The sequence below is a fragment of the Cupressus sempervirens genome, chromosome 5 (assembly GCF_028749045.1).
Source record: "Cupressus sempervirens isolate cs-2001-9-10 chromosome 5, ASM2874904v1, whole genome shotgun sequence".
NCBI classification, from domain to species: domain Eukaryota; kingdom Viridiplantae; phylum Streptophyta; class Pinopsida; order Cupressales; family Cupressaceae; genus Cupressus; species Cupressus sempervirens.
Genome location: NC_143122.1, coordinates 185,388,561 through 185,404,798, shown reverse-complemented (window position 1 = coordinate 185,404,798; position 16,238 = coordinate 185,388,561). Strand labels below are relative to the sequence as shown.

Below are 16,238 nucleotides of genomic sequence, written 5' to 3'. Positions count from 1 at the left end.
CTTTACCAATCGGCCTTTCGACATTAATATTCACAAAAGGTGTTTTTTGGCATTAATAATTCAGAAAAGTTTTTTCTGATATTCTGTCTAATGGGCCTACCATTTGCGTGTGCAGGTCGTATCTCCCCTAAAGATGATTGTTCACGCCTGCTGCAAAGGAACATGGTTGACCAGTAAAAAGAGCACATTTGTAACTTCGACGTCAAGTTTCTAGTCAGAATGAAGAACGCTTTCTGCCAGTCGCATTGTAAAGTTGAATGCCAGCACAAAGAAGGAGCAAAGCAGTTGGATCACGACCACTGCAAGAAACAGGCATATTCATTGTTCATGCACATTGTTTTACAAGGATGGAGACATCATGTGAAAGCCGAGGAATGTTAGATTTCAGAAACAGCAGCAATGGCAGCATATGCAGTTGCCTGCCAGGGCTTTTCTTCATGGGTGATAAATGTGTTAACTTTTCGCAAATAAGTGGAAATGCATCTGAAAATTCGCATTTTTTCCTGTTTAAAAATCTGCGTGTTCTGTCAGGCTTATCGAGTGCTCCCTCTACGTTTTTATGGACAACGTTGGCTGCTGTGGGGCTTTGGTTGCTGCTGACATTTCCATTGGTGTGGTTTGAGCCGAGAAAAGGCTTCTTTTTTCGCGTCAGGGTTTCGCTCACTACGTGGGACAACCGATTTTCCTTGCGCCATTGGGTTGTGAGTACTTTTGAACTAAAATTCTGTCGGGACAAATGCTTCATTTGATTTTCTCAATGGAATTCCAGAATGTATTAGTTCTTTTTTCTTCTTCGTCTCTCTTCAATAAATAGTTCTCTCTCTGGGAGAAACCTCAGGCTTACATGAAACGACTTACTGCTACCTACTCTATAAATTTGACCTGGGACATTCACCTGGTCTTGTACCTACAGCTAGTATTAATGTAGCACTCAATTTTAATTGTTTTATGGCGTAATCTTAGCGAAATAAGTGTCATAGAATTCACCCAGGAATTTCACTCTATCCTTTACTGAGAGTTGGCAAGACTATTCAATTTTTATTATTATCTTGTGGAAACGTCGAGGGGTAGACATTCCATGAAATCAGCCTAACTCTTTTCTTTATCTTTGTACCTAAACTTGGCTTTGATATATTACTCAATTTTATTTGTGTATGTATTTTTAAAAATTCACGCAGTACGTTTAGTTGATCTTGGATGAAGAGTTGGAATTGACAGCTCTAGTACTTTTCTTTAGCCTTGTTTTTGGAGTTGGCCTTGGTACATGGGAAATCTTTAACTTCTGCAATAGCATCACTTGTAAAACTAACAATGGGCAAAGTGTAGTCGACAATGTAATATGCTCTCTTAGCTCTATTTCCAAGTTGCTGGACTTCAATATTGAGAGCTGCCCTTGTAGTTGAATTCTGAGTATATGCCTCTTTCTATAAAGTCTTGCATAACTACACAAGGCCTGCAAGGAGAGCAGATTCAACATGCTCACAAGAAAGTGTACACACACGGTAGAATTCATATAAATTAAGAAAATCAAGAGCTTTCCAATGCTGCTCTTGACAAACACCTCCAGCTGGCTAAAACCGGTTTAAAATGCAAGGAAACCAAGGGAAAAAAATAATATATCTGCAGTAGTATGTTGATTCTTTAACAAACGGGGCTTTAAAGATGTGTATGAAATATCTTCCCGCTAATCCTCAGTATGAAGCAGAGTTCAAAGCTGCTAAAAGGTCCCTTGAAGAGGAGTCAAGCAAATAAAACAAGATAATATATAGACAACTGATAAAAACAAAAAAAGAAAGATACACGATTTCAAGAAAGAAGGAATTGATTTCCTTAGGGAAATACAATCCAAAGGTTTCTTCGAGGAGCTATAAAATAGGAAATAATCTGTTACAAAGGACGGGTCCCCTACTTTTCTCCCTCTAGGAAATGCCCCAGAAATGTGTCCCTTGCATCCCTTGCTATCCCCCTGTCCCTATCCCCAAAATATCGTGGAACATTTTAAAAACCAACACAAGTCAATTGTTTTCTTAAGACAACAAAGTAGGAGCAAATCCAAGTGGGCTTTAATATTATTAACTAATGTTTCTAAGTTGGCACTAAGTTAAATCTATGTTTCATGCATGAATTGAAGTGTTGGAATTGCAGGCTTATATTGTGTCTCTGACAAGACATTTTTTGATTTAACCATAAATACTGTCATTAAATGCTATATAAAAGATTAAGAAGCATATAATATAGCTCGCAATTGATCCCTGTGATTATCCCTTTAGAATAGTAGGGAACCCAAGGAGGGCCCTACTTTATAATGGGAGTTGATCATCCGAGTGCTGCCTAGCCCCTATAGTGATAGTAGGGCCCAATCTATAGTAGGTGGACTACCTTTTTCTTTTCTTTCGATGATTCTTCCGTGATAAGCAACATGAAAAGCAGTTGTGTCTCTATTCCCACTTGTTGTCATCAGCAAGCATCCGTCCGCATCCATCCCTAGACACATAATATGAGGCTGCAGTCTAAATGAGAAATTTAATATATTAAAAAAATCTCATATGTATGTGTGTGTGTGTAATATTTGTGGACTATCTTCCCCTATTTTTGGTCCTCTAGGAAATATCTTGAAAACACATACCCTGCTGTCCCACGTTGCTTGTCACGAAAAATCCATGTAACAGAGAAAATAATATTATAGATGTCGAGTGGTTAGATTATACAAAGCATTTATATGAATGAACTACTGGGAAAAGTAATCCTCCCATAATTGACACTTTTGCTAAGCTATTTTGAGTTGTAGACATCAAACAAGGTAAAATGAATTTGGCAAGTGGTAAACCTCAAGACGTTGATGATTTGCACATTGAATTCTCAAATTGGGGAGTTTAACTCCCAGCTCCTCACATCTAGGAGATCTTTAATAGTGTTATTGAATACTTCTTGGTTTAGTTCTTTTTGTATTACCTATTAAGTACAAGATCATTTTCTTAATAATGCTTTGTTGCCTTTGGAGTTTGACATAGATTGATAAGTTACAAGTGCTCATTATGGAGAGTTAGGTTGTGATTAGAGATATTGTGTTGGGGTGGTCGATGGTTTCAGCAAAAAGGCCGTGGAGAATTCACCTAGCATAGATTTGAGAGGAGATTGTTCTTGGATTAATCTTGAAGACTTGGATATCTTCATGAGCATTCTCATTCCCTACTCTTGGTCCACTCAGCATTGTGCTATTCGCCCCTTGTTCCTTTTTGGTGCATTATGTTTTATGCTTATTTTTCATATATATGGAGCTTGAGGTATGGTGGCTGTTAGTTCTAGAAGATTTGGTTTGAGAGATGTTTGGCATTGGTTAACTCCTTGTGCTTTCGTTTTGTTATTATGATATCATTATGATTGAGTTTTGAAAATGGTTTATTGGGTATATTCCTTGGATTTGGAATGGATTTGGTTTAATCTTCTTATGAGAGGCTTACATCCATGTCGATTACATAATATATAAGTTGGTTTAGTCTAAGGAATTGAATGCGGTTGGGTCTTGCTATTGCTTCTTGTTTGGGGTTTATGGAGATCATACTTGACCTAGTTGGGATTTAGAGTTGTATAAAGAAGGACATGGCACATGTTTTTATTTGCAGTTTTCTCTCTTTGGTCTTGGTTATCTTTCTAGATGTTTTGTTTCACATTACATTATATTGGGCATTGGTTGGAGCTATGCGATCACTAGTTTGGGTTCATTTGTTGTCATGTGGGAGATGGCAAGGTGTCTCCTTTATCTTTTTCTTTTTGGTTCTAGAGAACTTGGGAGAACACTGGAGACTTGTTGTGAGAATTGTGCTTGGAAGTTGTTGATTTACATGTTACATATTGTTGTGGATGTTCCTTGATACTACAAGTTTATGGTTACACTTCTATGCGATGTTGTAAGTGGATTCATTTCAGATTTGATATTACCTATGAAGTAGGAGCTTCTAGGTGTGTATGTGACAGCATGTGTAGCTTTCTCTTTGGATGGCTTATATGTATGTCCATTGATAGTGGCATAATGGAGGGTGGGAGCATTCATGTATGAGATGGTGGTCACTTTGTTTTTAATAGTGAGTAGATTTGCACAATCCATGAGATAAATTGTGAATGCTACATCTAGATTCTTGTGAATATTTTCTCCTTATGCTTTTTCTTTCATTTTGATGGTGGATCACAACGTGTAATCTGTTAATATTGTAGCTCCAGTCAGATTAATTTAAGCACGAGATACATTGTTATGATTACTAGTTAATCATTCGTATTAATAATCATTAGACAATTAATGTATACTTACATTATATATATATATATATATATATATATATATATATATATATATATATATATATATATATATATATATATATATATATATATATATAATTGTCTAATAATTACTAATCATAAATAATGAATCAATATGTGTTATCCCATGAAGGGACACGTCTCTTCTTGTCTCATCCACAATATAAATACAAGGATCACTTCCTTTGGAGCACAAAAAATTTATAGGCAGTGCTATTACATTTGCAGCGATCACTCCTCTGTAGAAGTTGATAAAAACACAACTTCACAGATCCTGGAAATAACCTACAAGAAAATACCTGTTACAAGGAAGATGAAGCAAAGAAGAAAAGATTGCTCTCAAAATAGAAAGAAGATATTCATGTGAAAATGAGAAGTGTTCTCATGAATGAGAAATGAGTTCAAGATATAAAATACAAGAGAGATGATCTCTATATAAAGGAGATCATGCAATCTCTAAGGAGGATAAGGTGATAAGGGAATCCTTGTCATCCACTCTTAAAGAGATAAGGGGACCATGCAATCCCATCATGGATTCCCTAAAGAGATAAAGCCATTTAATAAATGAAAACATTAATTAAATGCCAACTATGCATAAAGGTGAAATCTTAAGAGAGGATAAAAGACAACTTTAATAATGCAATTAAAGTTAAGCCTTTTAGTCTAACACCCCCCCTTAAGATGAGTGACAATGCAAAAGAAAACTTGGGTCCTGACAACATGGCCTGATGAGGTACCCAATTACAACAAAAGCTCTATGAACTAGAGAAATAGAGGAAACCAGATGGGAAAAAATCTACCCTGAAAAGAGATGAAGAAATATGTTGAAAAACATGAAAGCGGAAGGAAGGCCTCACTAAGACTCCTGAAGGACAACTTCCTTTACCCCAAGCATAGTGCGCAACTCAAGATAGCGTGGTGAGGCAAAATATTTAGTGAAGATGTCGACAACTTGCTCTTTTGTAAGAATGTACTCTAAGATGAGAACATCATCCTGGATCAACTGTCGGATGAAGTATGTGTGGATCTCAATATGCTTAGTACGCTGATGCTCCACTGGGTTGCGGGAAATGTGAATGACACTCTGATTATCACACCAAAGCATAATGGGACTATCAGTAGAAAAATCAAATTCAATCATTAGCTGTCAAAGCCATAAAATCTCCTAACTAGCTAACACCACTGCTCGATACTCAACCTATGTAGATGATAATGCAATAGTAGACTGCTTTGTGCAAGATCATGTGATAGGACCAAATACTAGACAAAAAACGAAGCCAAAAGTAGACTTGCTATCATTAGCATCGCCAAACCAATTTGAGTCAGTGAAGCCAACAATGTGTGGGGATCCTATAGTGTAGTGAATGCCAAACTGTGTAGTGCCTTGAATGTACCTCAAAATATGTTTGGCTGCCTACCAATGGCTCTCACGAGGATCATGGGAAAAACGAGAAACAAGGCCAACCACAAAAGAAAGATTGGGACGAGTGTGCATTAGGTACAACAAATTGCCAACCAATTGTCGGTATAAAGTTTGATCCATTGAAGCAGTAGTACAAGTGGTAGACAAGACAACACCTAGCTGAAATGGTGTAAGGGAAAGCTTTCAATCAAGCATGGTGAATCACTGGAGCATATCAAGAGCATACTTTTGTTGACAAATGGAAATACCATCGAAAGTCTGAGTAACTTGTAGGCCCAAAAAATAGTGCAAAAGACTGAGATCTATGAATCATGGAGGATGAACTACCTGTAATGATGAGATCATCAACATAGAGCACAAGTATCACAATATCAACCCTTGACGTTGAAAGTATACTGTGTGATCGGAATGATAATGTGTGAAGAGTGAAGTAAGCAAGAACCAGTCCATTTTCTCATACCAAGCCCTAGGGGCTTGTTTGAAACCATATAATGAACATCGAAGCCTGCAAACTAAGGAAGAGTCTTGCAAAAAACCTAGAGGTTGCTCCATATAGATCTCCTCACAAAGATCCCCATGTAAGAATGCATTCTTCACATCCATTTGATAGACTGGCCATCCCTGTGAAGCTACTAATGAAAGTACAAAGCCCAAAAGGAAGACTACATATCTTCTGATTGAATCATACAATTTGCCATCTCTCGTAGTGTTCTTTTCTTTCTCTTGGCAACACCATTTTGTTGAGGGTTATGAGGAACTGAAAATTGATGTAGTAAACCATGCACAGTGCAAAAGTCTTCGAATGCCTAATTCACATTCTTCCCCATTATCTGTGCATATTCGTTTGAGAGAAAAACCAGATTGCTTCTCCACAAATGTCGTAAAGATTCAAAAGGAATCAAAGACATCAGATTTATACTTAAGAAAGTACACCCATGTACGTCTGTAACAAACAGATTTTCATAACAAAAATATGGAAGAACTAATCTTTGATTTCACATAGAAATGAAAAAGTTTTCTTCAACCAACTTTCAAAACTAAACATCTTAGATCCTTTTCATGAGATAACCATTCAATTGAAATAATTGGAGTAACGATTAACTGAATTAACTGAAATAACGATCAACTAAAGTAACTGAAATAATGATTAACTAAAGTAACTGACTATAACGATCAACTATCTTTCCTTGCATACAAGTAAAGTAAAAACAAAATCTATTACAAGAGGTATATAAATGCATAACCGAAATGGAAGGAGGAAATATACAATATGTAACTGGTGAGTCTTTAATTGGTTGTGCAAGCCTTGACTTTCAAGTAAGAGGAGAAGCATTGACTTAGGCTTAACCTCTCAACTTCGAACCATATTCATCCCCACACAATCTATTGAAATAGAAAAACCCTCCCTACCCTGGGATCAGGCTTGGGGTACTACTAGTCCAGCCACCTGAGCATTTCCGGTGTTTAGAATGTCCACACAGTTATGGACTGACATGTTTGAATAACTAACACTATTGACATCAAGTGATCTTAAGATGGCAAACATGCTTTTAATGACCTTGGCCAAGGTTTTCGGATGGGTTCTATTACCTGATCACCATCGCTTGACTTGACAATAGGAGAACAATAAATATGAACGTGCATGAGCTATTAAATGGTTTTTCTTTTAAAATAATATAAAATTGTTATGTCATGTCTTATTCTGTTTCCATGTTATTGCAGATTTCTGCCTCACCTCTTCACCTCTTCCTTGGCCATACAGCCGGGCGAGTCCCAGGTGGTTAAATCTCAGAGAAAACTAACTCAATCTGCTGATCCTCAGCTGATGTAAGAATATTACATGTTTTCAGTATATCACAATTTTGTGACCCGAGAAAAAAATAATCTTAAGACTTGCATAAATTACCCATCGATTCTGACTTACAACAATAAAATAAAGGTGTACATAAACTTGTCATGAATAAATTGGTCTCGACTCAGCATGGAAATATCTGACTCACTGAGAACCTATTCGGTAATACTAAACAAGAGGAAGTACAACATTTCATGGAAATATGCCTTACTGCTATAAATACAAATGCAGTAATAATTGATAAAAAGAATACTTTATATTTCATTCGGGTATGGGAAACCGACCACATAACTTGGAAGTTTCTGAAGATAAAAGAGCCCTGGGCTAGATGCTATCAACCAATTCTTTCACGTGAGTGATTCCAACGTAATCTTAGTGTGATTATCAATCATGACTTCCAGCAAAGGTAAATAAGGAAAGGAAACAAAGTGACAAGAAAATGTAGAGGTATATCGTGAGAAAGGAGAATTCGATTCATGTCTTCTTGGTTTCTCACGGTTTTCATAAATAAAGAGGCATTAGAAAGAAAGCAAGCCGTAACTCATAAACAGTTTAAAAGATTTGGCTTCTTGATTCATCGATATCAAATGACTAGTGTACAATTCGGCCTCTCAATGAAAATAAATAAATTTGAAAAGGAACTTGAAGGTTATAAATCAAAAGAATATTATAAACATATTTATTTACTTGCACGTAAATATATCTTATTAAGATGACACATAGTAAATGTTTATCCAAGGTCATATCTTTTAAATATGTATATCTAAATACATGTTTCATCTTGGAAGATTTATTTTATCTTCTTGTACATGCATTTAAATGTACATATTAAAATAGATAAAATCTTGTATAAATATACAACTATGATATCACCTTTAATTTATATCTGTGTATGTACGTAAATATGTCTTATAATAATGTGGTGGAAGAGTTAGCGAAAAACCATTTGAGGTATGCATAAATTAAGTCACAATGATTAATATTTTAAATGTTTATTTAATAGCTCATGCGTCTCCATTGATTGTATCCTAATGTTCAAGTTGCTAGGTCCTTACCAAGATAGTTAGAGGTCATACCTATCAACTAGATAATTGGACTAAGGTAGTATCCCATTCCATTGATCTCGTTAAGCAATGTTTCTCCCCTTCGTCTTCTCCTGCAATCACCCGTGCAACATTTCCCACAATAATAACAAGTTCCATGATAAATTCACAATAACTTTTAACATAGATATTAGCAAGGAATTCAATTATTAACCATAATTCCGAAACCAAGCAATTGCTAACTACTATCATCATCATATGACAAATAATGGATAACGACCAACATCATTAAACAGCTAGATAAATAATGGCAACAACATTTCATAGAATACAATGGTTATATTTAACTACCCTTTTCACATGATTATGAAAGAAAATCCATTCAATTCAACGACTATAATAATTTTAAATTAGGTCAAAATTTGGGATGTAACAATGTCTGGAGAAGTCACCAATGAAGGTGAGTACATAGTGAGCCACTAAAAAGGAGTAGGAAATGGCATAAGATCATTGTGGACCGATTCCAAGGGTTCCCTAGCACGTGTGGCTATTCTCATAAGAAAGGGGTCTTGCTGATGCTTGCCGAGAACACATGCATGACAAACACCATCAGCGCAAGAGATCTTTGGTAGCCCAGTAACAAGTTCTTATGTACTCATCTACTCTAAATATTTGTAGTTGACATGACCCAAACGGTCATGCCAAAGCTTGCTCACTACGTCTGCATGAGCAATAAGAGAAGAATCCAAACTATCTGAACTCTCAAAGCCATCAAACTGATATAAGTGAGACTGAGGATCAACACTGCCAGTAGCAATAACTGAATCAGAATCATGAAGGTCTCTAGTAACCACATCTTGTGGTGAGAACTCAACTGTCTTACCAGAGCCAGAATGGAAAATTTGATAAACTGAAAAGAGGTTTGTCGAAATGTCAGGAACAAGAAGTACATTATGAAGAGAACCACCATCCAATGAACCTGTACCTAAACCGAGAATTGGGAGTTATGTTGAGTCACCAACTGCAATATAAGAAGTATCACTGTAGGCAAAGGTGGTGATCAAATCCTGTGAATGTGTCATATGGTGCGTAGCACCAAAATCAATGATCCAAGAAGACCCTGAAGGTAATTCTTGTGCATGGAGAGCATGACCTTTCCCTGTGGAAGGAGGCTAAGGTGGGGAGATATGATGTTGTTGCATGGCTTCCCCTAAAGCCTCTAACCATTTTCGGCACCTAGAAATTGGACATCCTTCCTTGCCACAAAAACTGCAAGATCTTCTGTAAACTTCTTAGTCTTGGAGGAAGACTCACCGGACTTAGAAGATTTACTTTGTTTAGGATTGAATTGTTGTTTTGAAGTAGACTTCGAAGGTGGATTGGAGGAATGCTCACTACTAGAAAAATCTTTATTGGGCTTCAATTTCTACTTTGACCTCTCCTTAGATGACTGATAAACCAATACCTTGTTCATTGATCTTGTTAGAGAGTCCAACTGTGTAATCTTGGCTTGCTCTCTATTCAGCCGATCATAGGAAACCTCAAATGTAACCATAGTGAATCTATGTAATGTTCTCGTTTTTGGCCAGTTTGTGTAGTTGATTGAGTTAGCTCATCATAGTGACCCTTATGAGCTGACAGGGGTCTTAGTTGATTACTTACTATTTTTAGTAAGTCTATTATGGGCAGTTGCTATTTTTAACAACATAGTGGATGGCTTGGTAGTTGGTCGACACCTGCGGTTGATCAAGTTAATAATTACATAAGCTTTTATTTATTTATTCATTGTGTTGCATTAATATAATAATGTTTATATTGTTATAATTAATGACTTAAAGAGATATTTTAAGAAAGGCAAGTTGGAAAGTATCTAGTGTTGAGTTCTTTTGGAAAACTTACATGTTTTCTGAAGTGAAATTTTATGAAAACTTTTGTCAACGAAAAAGTTATAAATGAGAGCTCTTTTCATTGGGAAAAGGCACGCTTGATTATATTTTTGATTTTGTGCCTTTGCGGCTTTTTCCTAAGTTCTTAATTGTATGCCGTTGCTGATGTATAAGGGTTGGAAATACTTTGCAAATTAGCTGCTGAGGTATAGCTAAGTTTGCCCAACTTCTCTACTTTCATCACTGTATCTGAGGAGTGTTTTTCCACTACTGAAGTAAAGTGGATCTGATATTTGTTAAATAATCTCCTACCGTATCCTTGTGGCCAAGGAGAGAATGGTGAACATCTCCAAATCGCAATAATTCAAATTGCCTAGCAGCTGCGAATTCTGATTGGGGAGAGCAATTGACTTTACGAGGATGGCATTTTTGGTGTGGCAGCATTTGTGAAGTTAGAGTTGTGCCCGTAAAGACAACGTTGCATCTTGGGATTGCAGACGGCTTGATACCAGTCCTATGTCCATTTTACTTAGCTATTGGACGTGGAGTTACTACCCACAGTTGCTCATTTGGAGGTCATGCATTCATCCTATGCTTCCGTATTGGTGGCCGACCTGCACATTCATTTTGGGTAGCGATTGGTGTTGGAGTGGAGAGCAACTTTCATCTGTGGTTGTTGTTTGGTTTGAGGAGCCACGTGTTAATAAGGAAAGCATCATTGGTGGTACAACTAGGCAAAACACTTGCTTTCCAGGTGCCAATGAATTAAATGTTATGCTGATATATGTTTGTCAAAAACATAATGCAAAGTACATTTTCAGTTTTAGTCGGATTATCTATTTTGTCTATTTTAAATTACTTGAAGTTGTTGATTTATATTTACTAAGGAATAATACATACAAAATTTAGAGAACTTTGAAAGAATTGCAAAAACGATAAGTGCAGAATTGTAGCCAGCTTGGGTCTTTACAGTGGTATGTATTTTATTAAAAAATCAGAAAATCATCCAAACATATAAAAATATCAGTTTGTGCATCAATATAACGGTTTGGGCCAAGTTGGGGTTTTTACAATCTAGGACCCAAAGCATCCATAGTAGAGTGAAAAGTAGATGAGAAAATATGAAAGTTTCCTCGAAGCTTTGAAAGAATTAGGTAAATGCACTCCTGATCAGTCTTGATCTTTCCACAATCGTGTAAAATAGATCTAATAGATTTGAATTTCATCAAGAAATCTTCAATGGAGGGAAATGAAGTTGGAACTAGAGAAGTCAACTCTACCTCAATTTCTAGTGCTCTGAACTAATTTATGGTGCCAAAAAGTCCCTCAAACTTTTTCCATATAGCACGAGGAGTGAGATAACCATCTAGATGAAAGAGTGGACTGTTAGTGAAATGTAAAGATAACAAACCCATAGGCTGATCCATGTTGTTTCTGTGCTGCATGACCTCAAAAGCAAGTGTCAACTGAGGTTGAACCTCATCCAAATAGGACCATAACCCTAATGATCTTAGAAGTCTTGTCATACAAACTTTCTAGAGATGATAATTGTGCGGAGTAAGAGACTTTAAAGATGAATCCGCCATTGTTTTTAGAAGGGTTCAAAAGTTAAGAAGTTTGAGTTTTCTAATGTAAATTATAGAAAGCAAGAAAGAAACTTCCCCCACAATGTAATTAACCCAACCACAAAATTAATTGTATATTTAATTATGTGGAATTAAGAGTTCAAATTGTGATTTTCTAGTTGACTTAAGACACTTAAAGGAGTCAATGTGTTCAGATTTAGACAAGATCACATCCCCCCAATTTCAGTAAATCAGAATTCACCCCCCAAAATGCAATTTTTTGGCACTTTATAATGGAGTCTCGGTACAATTTCCTAGTTGCGAAAAAAGTAAAATGGCACCCTTTTTTTTATGATTACAACTTCCAATCTGAAAGAATACCAGTTTCATACAAAAAAAAACACTTAGATCACAAAAGGATCTAATAGAGGATAAGTACCAAAGAGGCCAAATGAGGTCACTTTCTGAAAGTGAATTTTTTGCTCAAAGAAGGCTATCTCAAAAAAAAGGCACTTTAAAAAAAAAAATGGAACTTAAAAATGTGTCCGTATGAGCTCGTATGGAGCTCTGGAAGTTGCAAAAATGAGTATTAAGAAGGTAGTCATAAAAACTATTTAATACGTCAAAATCTGAGAATGAAAATGTAAAATAATTTCACCATTGGATAATTTGGGAGTTCCTACCCCAAATAAAAAAAAATTGCATGCGATTTGGAGTCCGGATGACCAAGTTATGGCCTTACAAAGTTGGACTGCCAAATGCAAAAGTGCTATTTTACAATGCAAATGCGCTACAAAATATAACAAAAGTGCTATAGAATATTGTAAATGTGCTATTACATGTTTTAGATGCATTAAAACATTATCAAAAGCGCTAAAATGATGTGCGGATGTGCTACAACATTGTTCAAATGCACTAAAATAGAGCGTAAAAGTGCTAGAACGACAAAATTTTCTAGATTCGCTGTTCAACAATGCATAAGCTTCAAAAATCTTCAAACAGGAACAAGAAGCTAAAGATCTGTGGCTTTGATACCATTTAGAAGTTGATAAAAACACAAGTTCATAGGTCTTGGAAATAACCAACAAGCAAATACTTGTTACAAGGAAGATGAAGCAAATAAGAAAAGATTGCTCTCAAAATAGAAAGAATATTTCCATGTGAAAATGAGAAGTGTTCTCATGAATGAGAAATGAGTTCTCAAGATATAAAATACAAGAGAGATGATCTCTATATAAAGGAGATCATGCAATCTCTAAGGAGGATAAGGTGATAAGGGAATCCTTGTCATCCACTCCTAAAGAGATATGGGGACCATGCAATCCTATTATGGATTCCTTAAAGAGATAAAGCCGTTTAATAAATGAAAACATTTATTAAATGCCAACTATGCATAAAAATGAACTGTTAAGAGAGGATAAAAGACAACTTTAATAAAGCAATTAAAGTTAAGCCTTTTACTCTAACATCCTCAACATGGTATTGGAGTAGCTGACAATCCTAGAGGGATAATCTTCAGAAGTAGTTCCACATACATGAGGTTATCTGCATTGATCATGGGGTTTCCTTTTATCATTTTGTTGATGAATCCAAGAGTAACGTATGGATGCATGCAAAGTGCAAAGTGATAGGTATTGTTATAGAGCAGGCAATGTCATCCATTAGAATGGTCTACTCCTTGGGTGGGGAGGAGAATACGGTGGCCAAATTATCTGCAGCACTCAAAGTAATAGTCAAACTTGGTCTGAAACAGAGGTTAGCAAAAGACATGGTGATAGGAAGCAACAACCTCTCTTTTGCCACCTGGGAATTCCTCGCCGGGTATGGAGGCCTACTCATCATGTACCATTGAGTATCTAGTGGGGCAGTCTTTGATCGCAATGCTTGTAACATTGTCGATGACTTAGCCCTAAGGAATCCACTTCCAAACATAATGTATTTTTTGAGGGATACATGACAGGATATTGAATCGTGGAGATAATGGAGAAAATGCCCGCTATAGATTTTAAGTCTAGAGGACAAATGAAATGGAGAAACTCTGTATTCCATGGCAAGTGAGATTGAATTCAAGAATGTGGTGTTCAAATACTTGAATCTCATTGTTCCTGTGAATTAGATAGTAGCTTTGGTGGGTAGCAATTGGTTTGTAAAGTCAATGACCATAGTGAAAAAAATATAACACAATTTTCTACCACAACAACCTAGTAGCAAGACTATATCTCAGCATAACACACCCATAGAAATCATAGGTTTTTGATGTAGGAGCATCCTAGGGTAGTTGGCCATCCTGCATGTTTGAGGAATTTTGGTGGAGTTGTGTGGACCTATTTGGGTCTTGGTTAATTGTTTTTGATGTATTTAATTATTTGGTATTTAATTTCTGTTGGAGGCCGACTTGTGGCTCAACATGTAATTAACGTAAGGGTTATTTAATTTGTAACTTACTAGGCTGACTTGTGGCTTAGTTGGGTATAAGGGGTGTGGAGTCTTTAGGCATTCATTCATTCATTCAGAGGAGTGAGTCTAGAGAGTAGCCAAAGGGCAAGTTTTTCCTGAGTTTGTGGACAGAGCGCCGAATGTGAGGTAGTTTACAGCAGGATTGTGATTAATCATCCATCTTGGAGAAGAGGATGTGGAGGAGTGAACTTTGAAGAGCTAGTAGTTATGGCTTGGAAAACAAGGAGATTGCTTAGTGGGCTTGCGAGCACAAGTTGAGATCTTCCTTGGAGGTTTCTACCAGAGTGTGGATCTGGACTAGCTAGAGTTGGGATTGGATCTTGAGGGATCTTGCAAAATTATTATTGTAATTGCTTATGTATTTGGCTGTAACCCGAAAGGCCTTACAACTAGGCATGTTGGATGTAAATCTTATGATTATACTATGAGAATTGGTATTATTTTGGATCTAAATATTTTTGTTATTATTTATTCTTTCGCTATGTGGTTATTTGCTGGGGGCTAGGACATCTCCTTTGGGGATTCTCCTACCTTGCACTATACGTAGTGGTATTAGAGCGAAGGTTTTTCTTGAGTGTGTAGATAGAAAGCCAAAGTTGAGGCAGTTTGCACTAGGATCTTGGGAGGACATGCAGATGGATTTGTGGTTGCGAGGATGGAAGGTTGATCTTGTTTGGGAAGATTGATTTGTTGCAGAGGGTTTGTGAAGATCTTAGAAGATGGCTTGAAGAGGATTGGACCTTGGGATGATTGTGAATCTCCATGATATAGTGGAGAGGAGGATTAATGAGACAATAGCTTGGGTGGACACTATTGTGGATGCTGCTTTTTCTAAAAGAGTTGAGAAACGGAAGAAGGAAGTTGTATGCTATTGGAGTTGGAGTCTACCGATCCGAAAGAGAGTTGTCTGACCGGTTAGAAGACTTGTTTGAGAGAGAAGATGGCATCGCAAGGTTGAGGTGGAAGAGGTTGGTTTTGTTGATCAGTTTGTGGAGTCTGATATAGAACCTGCAGAGCAACTGGAGGTTGTTGCTGAGTATATTCCTAACCTTGTTGATGCTAGGATGGAGATTGATTTTCATAATTAGTTGGTTGAGTCTAACATGGAAATTGTAGAGCATCTTGTTGTGAGCAATGAGATGGTTGGTGTTGTGAGTTTGGAATGTGTTGATGGAGATCTACATATTGCTGCTAATATGGAGTTTGCTGTTGTTGGTGTGGATTCACTAGTTGCTAATGTGAATGAGGGTTTTCTCATGAAGCATTATGTTCAATTTGTTCTTGGGAGTGAGCATGCTGATAGGATGGTTGAGATTCTGGTGTTTGACGGAGTGATGCAGATGTGGATGATTTGCATGTTGGTTTTCTTGTCCCTGTTGGAGTGGAAGCCTTTGGTAAAGATGAAGACGGTTGTGAATTTTTTTTATTGGGCATCAAAGTGTGGGACACACTTTCCTTTTTGCACTTGAGGAGTTTGATGTAGGAGCATCCTAGGGTAGTTGGCCATCTTGCATGTTGGAGGAATTTTGGTGGAGTTGTGTGGACCTATTTGGGTCTTGGTTAATTGTTTTTGATGTATTTAATAAGTGTTTTAAGCCTTTTAAGGCATTTGGTATTAAATTTCTGTTGGAAGCCGACTTGTGGCTCAACATGTAATTGATGTAAGGGTTATTTAATTTGTAGCTTACTGGGCTA

The 16,238-nt window shown here is 36.7% G+C and overlaps 1 protein-coding gene across 3 annotated transcripts in view; it reads left to right on the top strand.

Annotated features, from left to right (window-relative positions):
* Positions 1-64: 64 nt before the first annotated feature.
* LOC149555031 (uncharacterized) overlaps positions 65-16,238 on the top strand; it is a 170,865-nt gene continuing 154,691 nt past the window's right edge. For 2 of the 3 annotated variants that reach the window (XM_089829056.1, XM_089829057.1), the window contains exon 1: positions 65-701. In XM_089829056.1, the coding sequence (XP_089685182.1) occupies positions 258-701 (444 nt within the window). In that variant the 5' untranslated portion in view covers positions 65-257. The remainder of the gene's footprint in view (positions 702-16,238) is intronic. The other variant, XM_089829058.1, reaches the window with a different exon arrangement.